Source organism: Belonocnema kinseyi, chromosome 4 (genome assembly GCF_010883055.1).
Source record: "Belonocnema kinseyi isolate 2016_QV_RU_SX_M_011 chromosome 4, B_treatae_v1, whole genome shotgun sequence".
Taxonomy (NCBI): domain Eukaryota; kingdom Metazoa; phylum Arthropoda; class Insecta; order Hymenoptera; family Cynipidae; genus Belonocnema; species Belonocnema kinseyi.
In genome coordinates, this window is record NC_046660.1 from 101,425,323 (window position 1) to 101,440,873 (window position 15,551).

Sequence of the window (15,551 nt, forward strand, 5' to 3'; positions counted from 1 at the left end):
ATGAACAAATAACAGTATTGGACAAAAAAGGGATATTTATAGTACTAGTATAAAATTCTTAAATTTTTCATAGCAATATCTCCAATAGATAAATACGTGTTAAAATCTTATGATAATCGTCGAATTGTTACAAACTTTGAAACATTGCAAGAAAGTCTAATTTTGGATGAAAAATCAATTTCGACAAAAAGCGGATTTAGAACCATTTAGCTTTCCCTGCTTTAGTTATATTATTTCGATGGGTAAAAATTGAATATGAATAAAATGAACTTCATTTTTCTCTTTTACTTTAATTCATGAATTTCAAAAGAATAAAATGATACCTCACCTCGAACACATCTGATATAATTATTAAATTCCTTTTGAAGTCTATTTGCAGCATTTTGCTGTCTAGTGAAGTTTTGAAGATGTTCATCGAATATATCATCTGCGGTTCTGTCAACTTTCCCCAGATTTTGTAAAAACTGAAACAAAAAATAAAATACTAAGTATGTGAAAACAAAAGATTGTAAAACGAATTTAATTTTAAACATAAATTTTATTGGCCTCCGCTCGAAAAAAAATTTATTTCACAAGTAACACAGTCAATCTGAAGATCAAATTGATACAAGGAGAGGCCGCCAAGTGTGAATTTTAATATCGGTTTATAATTTTTGTAGTAGTTTTCGCTTATTCGCCGGTTTCGAGAAAATCGACTTTGAAATATTGGCCGTAAGTTATATCCCACGGTTTGGCTAATTCATAGTCAGAAGTTTGCGTCTTCAATAATTCTCGCTGCGTCTAGACTCTTTTGTATTTATTTTTAATTTTTATTTATTTAAATGTTCATAAATATAATTGTCTTCAATAAGCTTCCAAAATTATTTAAATAATAAATTTTGTAACTCCTTTTTTTATGGCCACCCCGATATTAACGGAAAACAAATTTATTTCATATAAATGTTATCAATCACTTCCATCATATCTACCAATTATATTTAAAATTAGCTATATGGAGGTTTTCAAAACTAAAAATTTTAGTTGTAATCAAAATTTTCAAACAGAACAGTGACTCATAAAAGAAAAAAGTGTACCATTTGTACAATCTACTATAACATTTGCATACAATTCTCAATCAATCAGAAGTTATGAAAAAAATTGATAACATTTATAGAAAATAAATTTGTTTATGTGGCTTGTGAGGAATATTTGAAAGTTGATTTTCTCGAAAACGGGGAGAAAGTGCATATTACTACTGTGACAAATTAATATTCAGATAATAAGCTTTCATTGAAAAAGTTATGAAACGAAACTCAATTGCACAATTCGTGGTGTCTGACAGATTTAGTATGAATCATTTAAACTCTCGTTACATAATAATAGACTAAAAGAAATTCTGGAAAATCTTATTAAATTATTTATATATAACTGATTAATTGAGAGCCATAAAAGGTCAAAGCTGGGCACAAGAAATTAATTGAATCAAAGCTTGAAATATAGGTTTGAAGCAATGTGCAAAACGACAATAGAAGTCAGCGGCAGTGGGCGATTTACAAGGTAATTGTCGAAGCGTAGGAGCGAGTGGATCCGGCGAATCTCCTTATATGAATAAGTAAAGACTTTTCGGTGGTAGCTCTTGGTAGTACGAAATCTGTGGGAACTAACGTGTAAGTATGCCCAACGTCCATACGAGAGCCGACCTGCTTTAAATATTTATTATTATAGTAGGCGAGCACCTCCCAGTGCTCTTGGAACATGATTTTCTTCCAATCTCACGATATACGTTATATTTTCTCTATTTGCAGCACAAGACGCAAGCTATCATGAAATTCGACAGAATTTGCGAAACCGGAATCCTACTAATCATTTTCTACAAAAAGCATCCTTCAATCATGCTTAAATATGTAGCCTGTAGCTAATTTAAAGAAAAATGATAAAGCAGCAGAAAAAAGTTGTTAATATAATCAAGCCTCTGATTCGGACTCATTTGATAAATTCAAAATAGTGTCAACATAGTAGCACGGATTTTAGAACATAGTCAACAAAATCTTGTTGAATCATTTAAACTTTTAAAGTACCGTAAATGCTTGACACCGCACTGAAAGAAATAATTCGACTATACACACATAATTCAGGTTATTCCAACTATAATGTATTGCTCGCTCAGCTACAGCGATACGGTTTTAGTATTTTACCCATACCATAATTATTGAAGCAATATTACTGCTTCAGCCATATGTTGTAATAGATATTTTTAAACATAAGATGGCTTCGTCAAACAGAATTTGGTTGGGGTAAATCAACCATACGCATAGCTCCCAGCTGCACCTTTCACAATTTCGTTGAAAATTATTTTTTAAAGATACGCGGAAAAAAAATAAATCGTCTTTGTTTTAAATTGCGTTGAACTATTCAACGAAATGTGTTACAAAGTTCTATCAAATATAAAGGCCGGGGTGACGTAACCTCGATTGAAAGGTAGGGCATACGGAAAGCGTAAAATAGTTCTATAAAATCTAAACTTGGAGCTAAAATACGGTCTATATCGAAGAAGTTTTAAAACCAATTTCTCGCCGAAAAAAAATTTAATCTTTTGCATTATTTACTTTATACTTTAATATTTGTTCACATGTTCGAATACACAATTATTTTGTATTACACAATCACTACACTATTTATAATCGCACGCTATACAAATTTTTATTTGTCGCGGGTTCGAACCCTGAATATTTCGCATTCCTAACGCCTAAAGCCTCGCGGCTAACCTATAGCTTCGAGCTGTGCAGAACCGTCTGCAAATTTTTGCAACCCATTCTATAAAAAATGTTGCGAAGCTTACAATAATATATTTATAATATAATAATTTGAGAAATATTACAAATTATTATTGAATACTTTATGTATTTAAAAAAGATTTTCAACAAATTCAAAAATATTTCAAGATATTTTAAAAGATTTTAGAGAAATAAATATATATTTTAAGAAATTTAATCAATTTTCAATGATTTATAAAAATTTACGAAGATTTCAAGAGATTTAACAGACTTTAAAGAAATCAAGAACATTATTTATATTTTAAAATTACTTTAAAATCTTAAAAATCATTTAAATTCTACTAAAATTCCTTAAAAATTCTTCAAAATTACTTAAAATCTCTTAAATTCTTTTAAAATATCTTGAACTCTTTTAAATATTATGAAATCTTTTGAAATTTTTTGAAATCCTTTGAAATTCAATTATAAACTTAAAAAATTTTTTAATCAAATAAGTCCTCAAAATCTGTTTTGATACTTAAACATATTTTTAAATTACATGAAGACCCTTCAACTTTTTTGAATTTTTAAAAAATCATTTAAAATGCTTTGTAATATTGTTAATTGAAATCAGGCGTAAAATAACGAAATTACCTAAAGATCCTGACCTATTGTATACATAAAATTAGTTTAGAAATTGTTTAATAGAATATTTAATAAATATTAATCTTGAACATATTTTGGAGTTAGGTATTTATTTGCTATAAAACAAGTCAGAAGACGGCGAGTAATGCCGAGTCGACGCTCACCTCACTAGCTCATCAATCTCGCGTAACATGCACGGTACAATACATCGATTGGTATGGCTGTATCAAGCAAATAGCCAGATGCCCAATGCAACACTTAAACGCAGTGTTCTTTCAAATAGAGAGTTGATAAAAGTAGACGTTCAATATAGCCATGATAGCGAGGCATAAAATTCTTGTATCTACACTACAATATTTTGATATTTTAATCATATATTTAATACTACACTTTTCCCAACTATCATTTCAGTCAAACAAACTTGCCTTGTCATATTAGGCTTGGTGATTTTCTTATACGTAGGTTATAAATCTCCAATTCGCATGGCTGAGACAGTACAATTTTCTTTGTAATTCAGTTAGAAATTCTCAAGCAAACTCGGATTGCCATTAATCTCAAACTATTTCTTTCAGTGCGTTGAAATCCTTTCAGAATCTCTCAAATATGTTAAGAACCTTTAAAAATTATTTCGAAAACTCGTCAGTCTCTTTAAATCCCTTGAAATCTGTAGAAATCTTACTATTTTTTTTTAAAGTCCAACGAATCCCTTCATTATCGATCAACTCCTTGAAGTCTTTGAAATACGTAGAAATCTCTAGAAATGTTATTTATTCCCTAAAGATTTCTATAAATCCATTAGAAACCTCTAAAATCTTTTAAATGTCATTGATATCCTGAACACCTTCTTAAAATTCTTTGAAATTTTTTGAAATGCTATGACGAAATTCTTTTCAACACCTTAAAAACTTTGAAACATCGTATAGTTTCTTCGAATTAAAAAAAACCTACTCATTGAAATCCCTTTAAAATTATAAAATCCCTTCAATCAGATGTAATCCTGAAAAATCCCTTGAAGTTTCATTTAATTGAATTTATGCTAAAGTTCTCTAGAAAACAGTTGGAATGCGTAGGATGCCCTCTTAAAATCATTTGAAAATACTTGAAATTGACAAAATCCTTTAAGTCTGGTGAAATCTCTGATAATCTCACGAAAATCGAATTACATTACATTCCATACCGCGATTTCAAAGTTCCTTCATATATGATATCTTTAAAATCCTCTGGACTCTATTAAAATTCCTCTCTCTAAATTCGAATTCATGAAAATTCACTGAAAATCAATGGAATTTCATTGAAGTGACACACTTCTGGCTATTTATATCAGTGATTATGCACTCAAACTGCGCTATATTTTAATGGGTTTTCAGTAGTAAATGATACTGAAATTTTTGTGACTCTTACTGAAACTTCAGTAATTTTTTCTAATGTAAAATTAGTAAAAAAAATTATAGTAATTTCAGTGAATAACCACTAATTCTCAGTAAATATTAACCGATTTAAATAGCTAGATTTATCTTACTAATTTTTAGTGAAATTCAACTGATTCAAATTACCAAAGTGGAATTTTTAGAAATCCCTTGAATTGTTTGCATTTTTTCGAAATCTTTGAAATTCTCTGAAATCCGTTGGAACCTTTTTAAATAAATACCATAACATACCTTAAAATTCCTAAAATCAGTTTAAATCTGTTAAAACCCCTTGAAAAATGTTGAAATCTTTGAAATCTCGTGAGTTTTAGAAATTCTTTGAATTGTTTAAAAAAAATTTAATCTTTGAAATTCTTTGAAATCCCTTGAACTCTTTTAAAACCTCTTGAAACCGGTTGAAATCTCGTGAAATTTTTAGATTACATTTTTAGATTACATTTTTAGATTACATTTTTAGATTACATTTTTTAAATTTTCAAATCTTGGGAATTCTCTCAAATCCTTGGAACTCTTTTAAAATATACCGTAAAAACTTTACAATTCAATAACATACCTAAACATTCCCGAAATCAATTAAAATCGTTTAAAACTCCTTGAAATCGGTTGAAATAATTGGAATCTGTTGAAATCTTTGAAATCTCGTGAAATTTTTGTAAATCCCTCGAATTGTTAAAAGAAAGGTTTCAATCTATGAAATTCTATGAAATCCCTTGAACTGTTTTAAAACCCCTTAAATTCGTTTGAAACCTTTGAAGCACGTTGAAATTTTAGAAAACCCCTGAAACGATTAAATCATTTTTGAAATTCTCTGAAACCCTTTGGACTCTTTTAAAATACCTTAAAAGCTTTGAAAACCTACAAAATACTTTAAAATTCCAAAAATCAATAGAAATCTTTCAAAACCACTTGAAATAAGTAAAACCCTTTAAAATACCGGTTTGAAAATTTTTTATATCTGTGAAGTCCCGCGAAATCTTTTGAAACTTCGATTTTTTAGATGAAAGTTAAGTTATTTTAGCCCGAATCTAGCGAAGAAGTTAGAAAATAATTTTAACGTTAAAGTGAAAAAATAGTTACGTTATGAGCAATTTGAGAAAATAAATCTTTTTTTTTTTCATAACAAAATAAAAATGTGACAAAACATCCGAGGTCTGTATAATATTACAAATTGAATTAAAAAAAGCTTCAAAATAAACGTCCAACTAATTAACTCCGACGTAGTTCAATTAGCACATTTAAATGGACAATTGAAATCTAAATTACAACCTGCACTTCTCAAGGACAATAATTTGTCGGTGTTCAGGTTACGTGGCAACGAGAAAAAAAGTAAAATTAATTCTATTACATAGCTCGTTAACTGACACCGTTCTGAACAATAAAAACGATACCTGTCCTACATACAGCACGTACAAAACACTAAGCCATTGTCAAATTATTGAAAATATGGTTTCAAGGTATCTTCGTGCAGGAGCGAGAATTGGAAAAACCAATAATAGGCCAATTACTATAACTGGCGCCTCTGGCGATTGTCTCGTAAATAAAACATGATTGATTTCGCCAATATAAGCTCCTGTTGAAATAAAGTTCTTGCCTCGATGTCGTCTGAGTTATAAGCTCGTCATTCTCTGGATAAATAAAACAGAGACAAGAGATGAAAAAGTGGTGAAAAGTCATTAAAAAATCTTCAGCGCGTGCCTCGGCCTCCTCAATAAAGCAAGGCTTTTCGAAAGATACGTTTTAGCTTCTGTAATTATATTAAAACCACTAAAAGTGGCCAGCAATTAATCTCCATCTTCGGAAACCTGAGCTTTTGATCTACTCTGCACGTGCGCTCAGCAACTACAATACGCAGCCAAGAAAATATTAATTGAGATCCTTTTATATTAAGACTGCTGTAATTTAACATTGTTCGCTCAGAATGGAGGAACTCAAAACTCAACTCGTAAGAATGACATTTTTTTAATATAAAAATTTAAAGAATTCTTAAATTGGAAATCTCAAAATAATGAGAAATTGAAATTTGAAAAAGTTCTATGCTAAAAAATTCTAATTTTAAGCGCTCAAATTTGAAACCTTTATAAAAAATAAAAAATGTGAGAAATGCAAATTTTGTAGCATTTAAAACGAAAACCTCAAACAATTTTAGAACCTAAAAAATAAAAGAATTGCAAATATAAACTTTTAAATTGACATTTCGAAACGATAATATAAATAATTGAAAAATTAAATGTCCAAATTAAGCTGAGTAACTGTGGTCACAACAAAGTAGAAAGCTCAAATGTTAAGTCTAGTAAATTAAACAATGCAAACAATACAAATAAATCGTGACGGGATCAAAAAAAGAATTCTATAAATAAAATTTAAAATTAACGAATCTACTAATTTAAAAATATTAGCAATTTCTAAATTTCAACCTTATTTTGAACGTAGCACGGAAAGAGAATAGTTAAATTGGCCATTTTATCGTGCACGATAAAATAGCAAATCTATACATTCCCTTTTTTCTTTGAGACCTTAAAATTAAACAATTTTAAAACGTGAACCTTGCAAATGTAAATTTAGAAATACTGGATATTGAAAATTTTCCAATTTTAAACACTTAAAAATAAATCTTTTGCTTAAATCTGAGATTTGAAAAAATCAATTCAAACATTTTTGCACCTGAAATAAAACTGTTTAACGGAAAAATTGAATCCTGAATTTTAAAGCATTCAGCAATCAAAAATTTATAAAATAATACAAAATAAGATTATTTAAAATCATGTCCATTTGGGATTGAAAATTTGAAACTGAACTTTAACTAATTCGAATTTCTTTCGGTAATTTACTTTCAAAGTCTGCTCTCATACTTTGAATCCATTAGAATTGTACTGGTTGAATCAGCGTATTGAATGTTGACTGATGAATTAGTTATTCCGTGATGTCTACTAAGTTAAAGAGTAAAATATAACTAGACTGGATCACTTATAGGTAACATAACCTCTAGATGATTCTTTCATGCCAATAGCGATGACGTACGTCTTTCCAAAGTCGATTTCGAAATTATACTTATTGAAGCTATTGTACTGCTACCTATGAACGATTTACAGCGTTTCAATAACGAGTTCGAGCTAAAGTGATATTTTATTTCCCATATCCTTTAAGGGCTTCATTAATATTCTGCTGTTATCCAATGTTATCCAATTACAATGTAAAAGGACGTTACAATTTCAAAAACGATGTTGTGTCATCTTTTAATAGTTTTCGTAATTTCACAGAGAATTTTATATTGCAAAACTATAAACAATGTTTTAACGTTAGTATGATTTCATATTTTAATTAAGGTGGAAAAAAATGTGCAACATAATCCCTCAAAACTAACAGATTTTATCAGTTGCACTTTTACTGTTCAATTAGTAGTTCCACGGCTGGACACCATTCTTCAAAATAACTGATTCAATTAGTAATTTAGCTTTTTAATAATTAAATCAGTACATTGCTACTATTTACCAGTAACTGCATTTTAGCTATGTAAATTAGTAGACTTTAACTGATCATCAGTTATATTTTACTAATTAAAATTTACAGTGCGAATGATTTAAATGTATAGACTTTTGTGTTTTAACTATTTTTTCTTATTTATAAGTTTCACTACTTTATTAAATTCAATTATGAATTACTCATTAGCTTCAACAAGAAAAACCAATAAAAGCAGCTTTTAGTCAAATCTGGAATGATACCGAAAAAAGTATTTAAGAAGTAACCTCATACTGAAAATGTGTATTAAATGATGGAAGAAAGTAGAGCAGTTTGAAATATGCGGGCGTATGGCAGACTTTATAATAATGAAAAAAGTACTTTTTGAAAGATGACAATTGTATACTAAATATCAAGAATATGTTGAGTCTAAACTCTAAAGTAGTACTGTGTTAACTATTTGAAAAACGGATTTCACAAGACTTGGATAACAGAAAAACGGTGCACGACGACGAGTGTAATCTTTCAGGTCGGTGCACCGTGAAGTTAGGTTTTTAACGGGAAAAATGCCAGAATTTTCTCTTTCGACATAAAATAACACAAGCGTTAAAAAAGCCAAGAGGCTCTTCCTCTTAAAACTTCCTAAAGTCAATTCTGATCCAAATATCGTTCAGTATACTAAATAATTTTGCTACATTTTATTTACTGGAGAAATTTTCTATACACGTATTTACTCAAATCAATTTTTGCATACCCGCCATTGTCAGCTAGTAACCATTAAACTTGATGTCCTAGTTGATTATTGATGTTTGGTGATAGAATTAATATTAATTGACTAGGAGATTCTTTTGGCTGTGATTTTCATTCGACTCAAAAAGCATCTTTTTACAGAAAAATAGAGATCCCCGAGGATGATTTGAGACACATTATCCCCTATTTTGTATTAAATCCTCTTGCAATGAAAATTATAATTTGTAAATCACGCTCTCTAAATCTGAATTAGTGAAATTTCACTATATGATAGTGAAATTTTACTAATTGAATTAGCGAGAAGCAGGTCACTACGAATTAGTGAAAACCTACTAATTTAATTAGTGAAAATATTTTACTAAATCAATTAGTTAAATTTCACTTAGAAAATAGTGGTTTTGAGAGGTAAAGTATCTACTATTAAATAGTGGAAAATCACGAATTAAGTAGCCCAAATCACTAATTACACAGAGAAATAAAATATTTGCTGGAGTCAACCAATAACCCCAACAGTAAACTATATTAAAAGTTATAGAAGTAAACTATAATGTATATTTAAAAATTAAATTAATTATGTTGATACTGTACTTACTAAAGAAAAATCTCAATTCATCTTTTCATGTATTTCTATAAAAATGAATGGAAAGCTGAATTTCATAACCTTCAAACGAACACAGCGCTCATGTTCTGTAGCAAATGTTTTCATCTCGATATACATATCGCCACATAATGAGGAGACTATTCACTGGAAAATTACACGAATGAATAATAAACTGGAAAATATTACTATCCTTTGTTTTAAAAATTTTTTACGCTCGTAGAAAGAAAAATGATGCAAGCTGGCAAATGTAAACGAAGCAAACGATGCAAACGAGACGTGAGCGCGGGTTGGCGCGAGTCCACCAATAGCCGCGATCACGTAATCACGGCTTCAATCTCGACTTCACTAATTAAATAGTGAATTAAACTACTAAATAAGAGTGAAATAATATCCACTAATGGGAAACAGTGAAATTATCACTATTTTAAAGTAGAAGACCACTAATTCTAAAGTGAAAAGCCAAAAAATCACTATTTCAGCAGTGAATAATTCAATCACTAATTCAATTAGTGAAATTTTCACTATTTGATATTTAGAGAGCGCCAAATTAAACCAATCAAAATCAATAAAAGTCAAATAAAATCAGGACCAAATGTCGAGGCCCCTCACTTCTTTTGATTGCAATTTGCACCAAAAAAATTACTGAATTGTTTCACAAAAAGGATCTGTAGGCCTAAAGTCTTCCCAATTCAACGATATGAGCAATTTTATCCTAAAAAATTGTTGTCAGTAGTTAGAGGGCAAAACCAAAAAAACTGTTTTTTTCGGCCTCCTTTTTCAAGCATCCACTCTAACCTGTTCCCAGAAAGAGGGCGAATTTATGAAAAAATCTGAAAAAATTACAGATATTCTTTCAACATTCTTTGATGCAATACATTTTTAAACATTCTAAAAGATTCACTAATTTAATATTTATCACGTAGCGTGTATAAATAGATACAAAGGAGAATATATAACTTCATGCCACCTTCCAAATCTGTAATATTAGCAAAATTATTTCTTCATATAAATGAGAAAATGCGCTTGTACTAATAAAATATCGCAGGTGTAACGGGCAGGTTTGAAATGTTCGAATCATGATATATTCAAAGCATAAAGAAATAATTTCTAAGAAGAATTAAAAAGGAGAAAGTAAGGTGAGGACGTTTTATTTGAAAATTGTGTAATATGAGTTGTCTAAAAATTGAAAAAAAACAGCTTTCCACTAATTTGCGTATTTCGAAATAACATAAATAACCTTAGATTTAAATATTCTTAAATCACATTAATAGCCTGTGGAAACATATTACTTTGTACATAAAAGTTTAAAACGCTGAAGGAAGTATCGAAATATAAATTTCTATAAACAGAATCTATGCAAACTGTACTCAAACTTTATAAATATATCGTTGATTCATGCTAACAGTTAAGATAGTTAACAGCACGGGGATGATTCTTAGAATAAATTAATTAGTTCACTCACACGCAGAACTCAAATTACAGATTGCAATGTTATTAGTTTCAGTTGAAATAAAATGATCGTGCATTATCGGGCATAAAATAGTCAAACAATTGTCTAGATAGATGAGTGTAAATGGCATTGACGAATTACGTAAGAAGGTTATTTATCGAGTCTCTCAATGTTACTGGCAAAAGAAGGTGAGAGGTACTCCGACCTTTTATTTCTTCTATACACACAATGCCTCGCCAGAAAGTGTTTAATGAGACGTTTATTATGTGTTTAAACTTGAGACCTGATTATCGTACATCGTGGAAAATGCACTTTGCAAAACTCATTCATTTTCACGTCAGCGAACTTCGCGATTAAAGAACAATTTTCAAGTAATATGAGATTTTAGACATTAAAATGCTTTACATCTTAATTTGTATTTATCATTTAATTTATTTAAGATATATTTCATTGGATAAAAATGGTAACATATGAAAATAAAAAATAAACACTATGATTTATCATTTCTTTAAATAATCTAGGTGAAAAAATCGTAATTTAAAAATTAATGGCGATGGAATTTGTATGGAAGATCGCGTGCCCCGTTACTTCGGCCACGACCTTCCGCCTCGGGAAAGTTAAAACCCGTATCAATGCCGGCAGCGAGATACAACAGCCGTACCATATGTATAATCGGATTCGTTGGTTTCGTTGGATTCGTCCGAGACTCTGATCGATATTTTCTTGGCCAAAAGAAAAGCGAATGCAAAAATACTGCATAAAAAAATCTCATTTTCCTGTTTTTGTAATGTTTCAGAGGGGCTACTGTTTAATTTACAAACTAAATCAACTTTTTCATCTTTTCCAAAAATCATTTGCCACACTATAATTAGGTATATACCTCGGTTCTTAAAGTATCACTTCAAATGTTGAAAAAATTTCTCGAAATTGAGTTTATTTTCTTAAACTTTAAGATACAATATTTAAACAGTAGATAATAAAAGTTACATTGCAAATTATTGTTGATGATTTTATTAAGTAAAGAAATAAACTATTTTTAATCAATCAAATTTTTTATACCTAAAAAATAAATATTTCATTAAAACCAATTTGGTTTGAATCCCGAACAAACATTTTTCTGAAGATACTAAAATTTGAAAATCGTCTTCAGTTGTTGTCAAATTTTAAATCGCAAAAATGATGCTGTTTTATATTCATAAATTAATTTCCCGTACTACATACCAAATTTAGAAGATTTAAGTTTATTATCCGTATTTTTCAAAATATTTGAAATTTTGTTAAGGAGGAAATAAAATTTGAATTTAGGAGGTAAAACGTATATGTTTAGTTTTCATGTCACTATAAATTTAGATAGCCCACATTCACCCGCATAATAATGATAAGAGCCACGTAAAAGTTTCCAAATGACGTACATTATAAAACTAATTTGTCTTAAATAGCTGAGTACTTATAACTGAACGGGTTTAAGATTGATAAATTTGAATTATTCTTGTGTGTTTGTGAACACTAAAAAATCGCTTCTACTTAAAAATTTTATACAGTTTTTAATGTATTTCCTCTGAAAATTATCTGGAAAAGGGCGGCTTCTAAGTTCACCAAAATTCAATGAGATGAGCGTAAAAGAAATATTTTCGTTGAGCCTAGACACTTCGTCTTTTGGGTAAATCTGTGATTTTGTACATCATTAAACGTATGAGCTTAAAATTGTTCAATTTTTAAAATTTGACTTTAAACTTTACGAACTTAGAATTAATCTTTATTAAGTTCGTTAATTTGAAGATATTCTTTCGAATACGCCGTTCTCTATATTGAGTGATATTTTACTAGCAATAAGTGAAAATCGTTATTTAATTGATTCAGTGACCGATTTTCATGAAAAAATCGCAGTTTCTGAAGTATGAAAATCATATAACAAAAGAAAAATTAGCAATAAAAAATAAATCCAAAACCATGGCATTTTAGCTTATCGAAAAAGCATATTTAAACCTTTTTATTTGTTAACATTATAAGAGACTGAAAATAGGACTTTAACATTTCTCCACAGATCTTATAAAATATTTTAATTTGCCAGTTGAAAAAATTCAAAAAAAATTATCGGTCGATTTGGGCAAAAAGTAGTTTACTCATAATTATTTACGTGTACGATCTGGGGAGAACTTAACATTTTTTGAGCTCGGTCCTGCATTACATATAAGATATGCTAAACGAATAACGGTTCTGAGACACGTTTACAGCGACAAAAAAGTAAACCCGCCTCGAATAGGTAATTGTTGGTACTGGTACAGTAGGTCAAATTCTCATGAAGATGGCGACGATCTCTAGTTTGAATCCAAAATATTCAATGAATCAAAATTAGATTTAAATGAATATAAATAACTAAGGATTCTATTTATAAATAGTTAATAAATAAAACAGGACTGATAACACGGTAACATTAAAGACCTTCTGCAACTCTCCTTGTTTCCTCTCGAAGCGTTATATCATCTGGAGAAAACAGTCTGAAAACAACGTACGCTGCACTAATCACATCAGGTTGATAAAGTTGGCAGCACCATTTCATAATTTAGTGATTTCTTCTAAGCAATGATTAAGGGCTCATATTTAAGACTAATGTAATGCCCTACCGTCAAATTTTCAGGTCCCGGAAGCTGGAATTACAACATTGTCATATTGATGTGGGCACTATGCCATAATTTAGTGCCAATTTATGCTGCAGAAAAAAAATTTTGTGCCCGGTAATTTTGGCCAAAAACATGTAGTAATGCTAGCTTCAGCTGAAACCACAACTTCGGTATGCGAAACTCGGAAATTATTAGTGGTATCAAATTCTCCTTTGCGCAGGAATTTAGTGCTAATTAAGTGCTCTGGATTTATGCCTTGAAAAAAATTCTGGCACTTTTTTTACCAAAAACGTGTAGTAGTGCTGGCTTCAGGTGTCTCTGGTATGTGAAACTCGGAAACTATTAGTGACATGCCCGTATTTTTTGCAAGGCATAAATCCAGAGCACTTAATTAGCACTAAATTCCTGCGCAGAGCTGATCTTGATACCACTAATAGTTTCCGAGTTTCATAACACTAGTCACCTGAAGCCAGCATTACCACACGTTTTTGGTAAAACTAAAAGTGCCTGGATTTTTTGAATAGCACAAATCCAGAGCACTTAATTAGCACTAAATTTCTGCGCAAAATAGATTTTGATATCAGTAATAGTTTCCGAGTTTCACAACATCAGAGTCACCTGAAACTAGCATTACTACATGTTTTTGATCAAAATTACCGGGCACAAAATTTAGTTTTTGCAGAATATATTAGCACTTAATTAGCACTAAATTCTGGCACAAAGCAGATCTTGATATCACTAATTATTTCCGAGTTTCACAACACCAGTCACCTGAAGCCAGCACTACTCCACGTTTTTGGTAAAAAAAAAGTTCCCGGATTTTTTGCAAGGCATAAATCCAGAGCACATAATTAGCACTAAATTCATGTGCAAAGCAGATCTTGGTATCACTAATAGTTTCCGAGTTTTAAAACATCAGAGTCACCTGAGCTAGCATTACTACAAGTTTTTGATCAAAATTACCGGGCACAAAATATAGTTTTTGCAGAATATATTAGCACTTAATTAGCACTAAATTCTGGCGCAAAGCAGATCTTGATATCACTAATAGTTTCCGAGTTTCACAACACGTGTCACTTGAAGCCAGCACTACTACACGTTTTTGGTAAAAAAAAGTGCCCGGATTTTTTGCAAGGCATGAATCCAGAGCCCTTAATTAGCACTAAATTCCTGCGCAAAGTAGATCTTGATATCACTAATGGTTTCCGAGTTTTACAACATCAGAGTCACCTGAGCTAGCATTACTACATGGTTTTGATCAAAATTACCGGGCACAAAATTTAGTTTCTGGCGCAAAGGAGATCTTGATCTCACTAATTGTTTCCGAGTTTCACAACACCAGTAACCTGAAGCCAGCACTACTACACGTTTGTGGTAAAAAAAAGTGCCCGGATTTTTTGCAAGGCATAAATACAGAGCACTTAATTAGCACTAAATTCCTGCGCAAAGCAGATCTTGGTATCACTAATAGTTTCCGAGTTTCACAACATCAGAGTCACCTGAGCTAGCATTACACACTAGTCACCTGAAGCCAGTATTACCACACGTTTTTGGTAAAACTAAAAGTGCCCAGATTTTTTTAATAGCACAAATCCAGAGCACTTAATTAGCACTAAATTCATGCGCAAAGCTGATCTTGATACCACTAATAGTTTCCGAGTTTCGCATACCAGAGTCACCTGAAGCTAGCATTACTACATGTTTTTGATCAAAATTACCGGGCACAAAATTTAGTTTTTACAGAATATATTAGCACTTAATTAGCAATAAATTCCTGCGCAAAGCAGATCTTGAAACTACGAATAGTTTCCGAGTTTCGCATACCAGAGTCACCTGAAGCTAGCGTTACTACATGTTTTTGATCAAAAT

At 30.5% G+C, this 15,551-nt stretch overlaps 1 protein-coding gene across 5 annotated transcripts in view; it reads right to left on the reverse strand.

The window, feature by feature from the left end:
- Positions 1 to 15,551, reverse strand: part of LOC117170663 (myc box-dependent-interacting protein 1) — a 109,709-nt gene that overhangs the window by 32,320 nt on the left and 61,838 nt on the right. For all 5 annotated transcript variants that reach the window (XM_033357590.1, XM_033357588.1, XM_033357587.1 and 2 more), the window contains one exon: positions 329 to 464. In XM_033357590.1, coding sequence (XP_033213481.1) covers positions 329 to 464 — 136 coding nt within the window. The remainder of the gene's footprint in view (positions 1 to 328; positions 465 to 15,551) is intronic.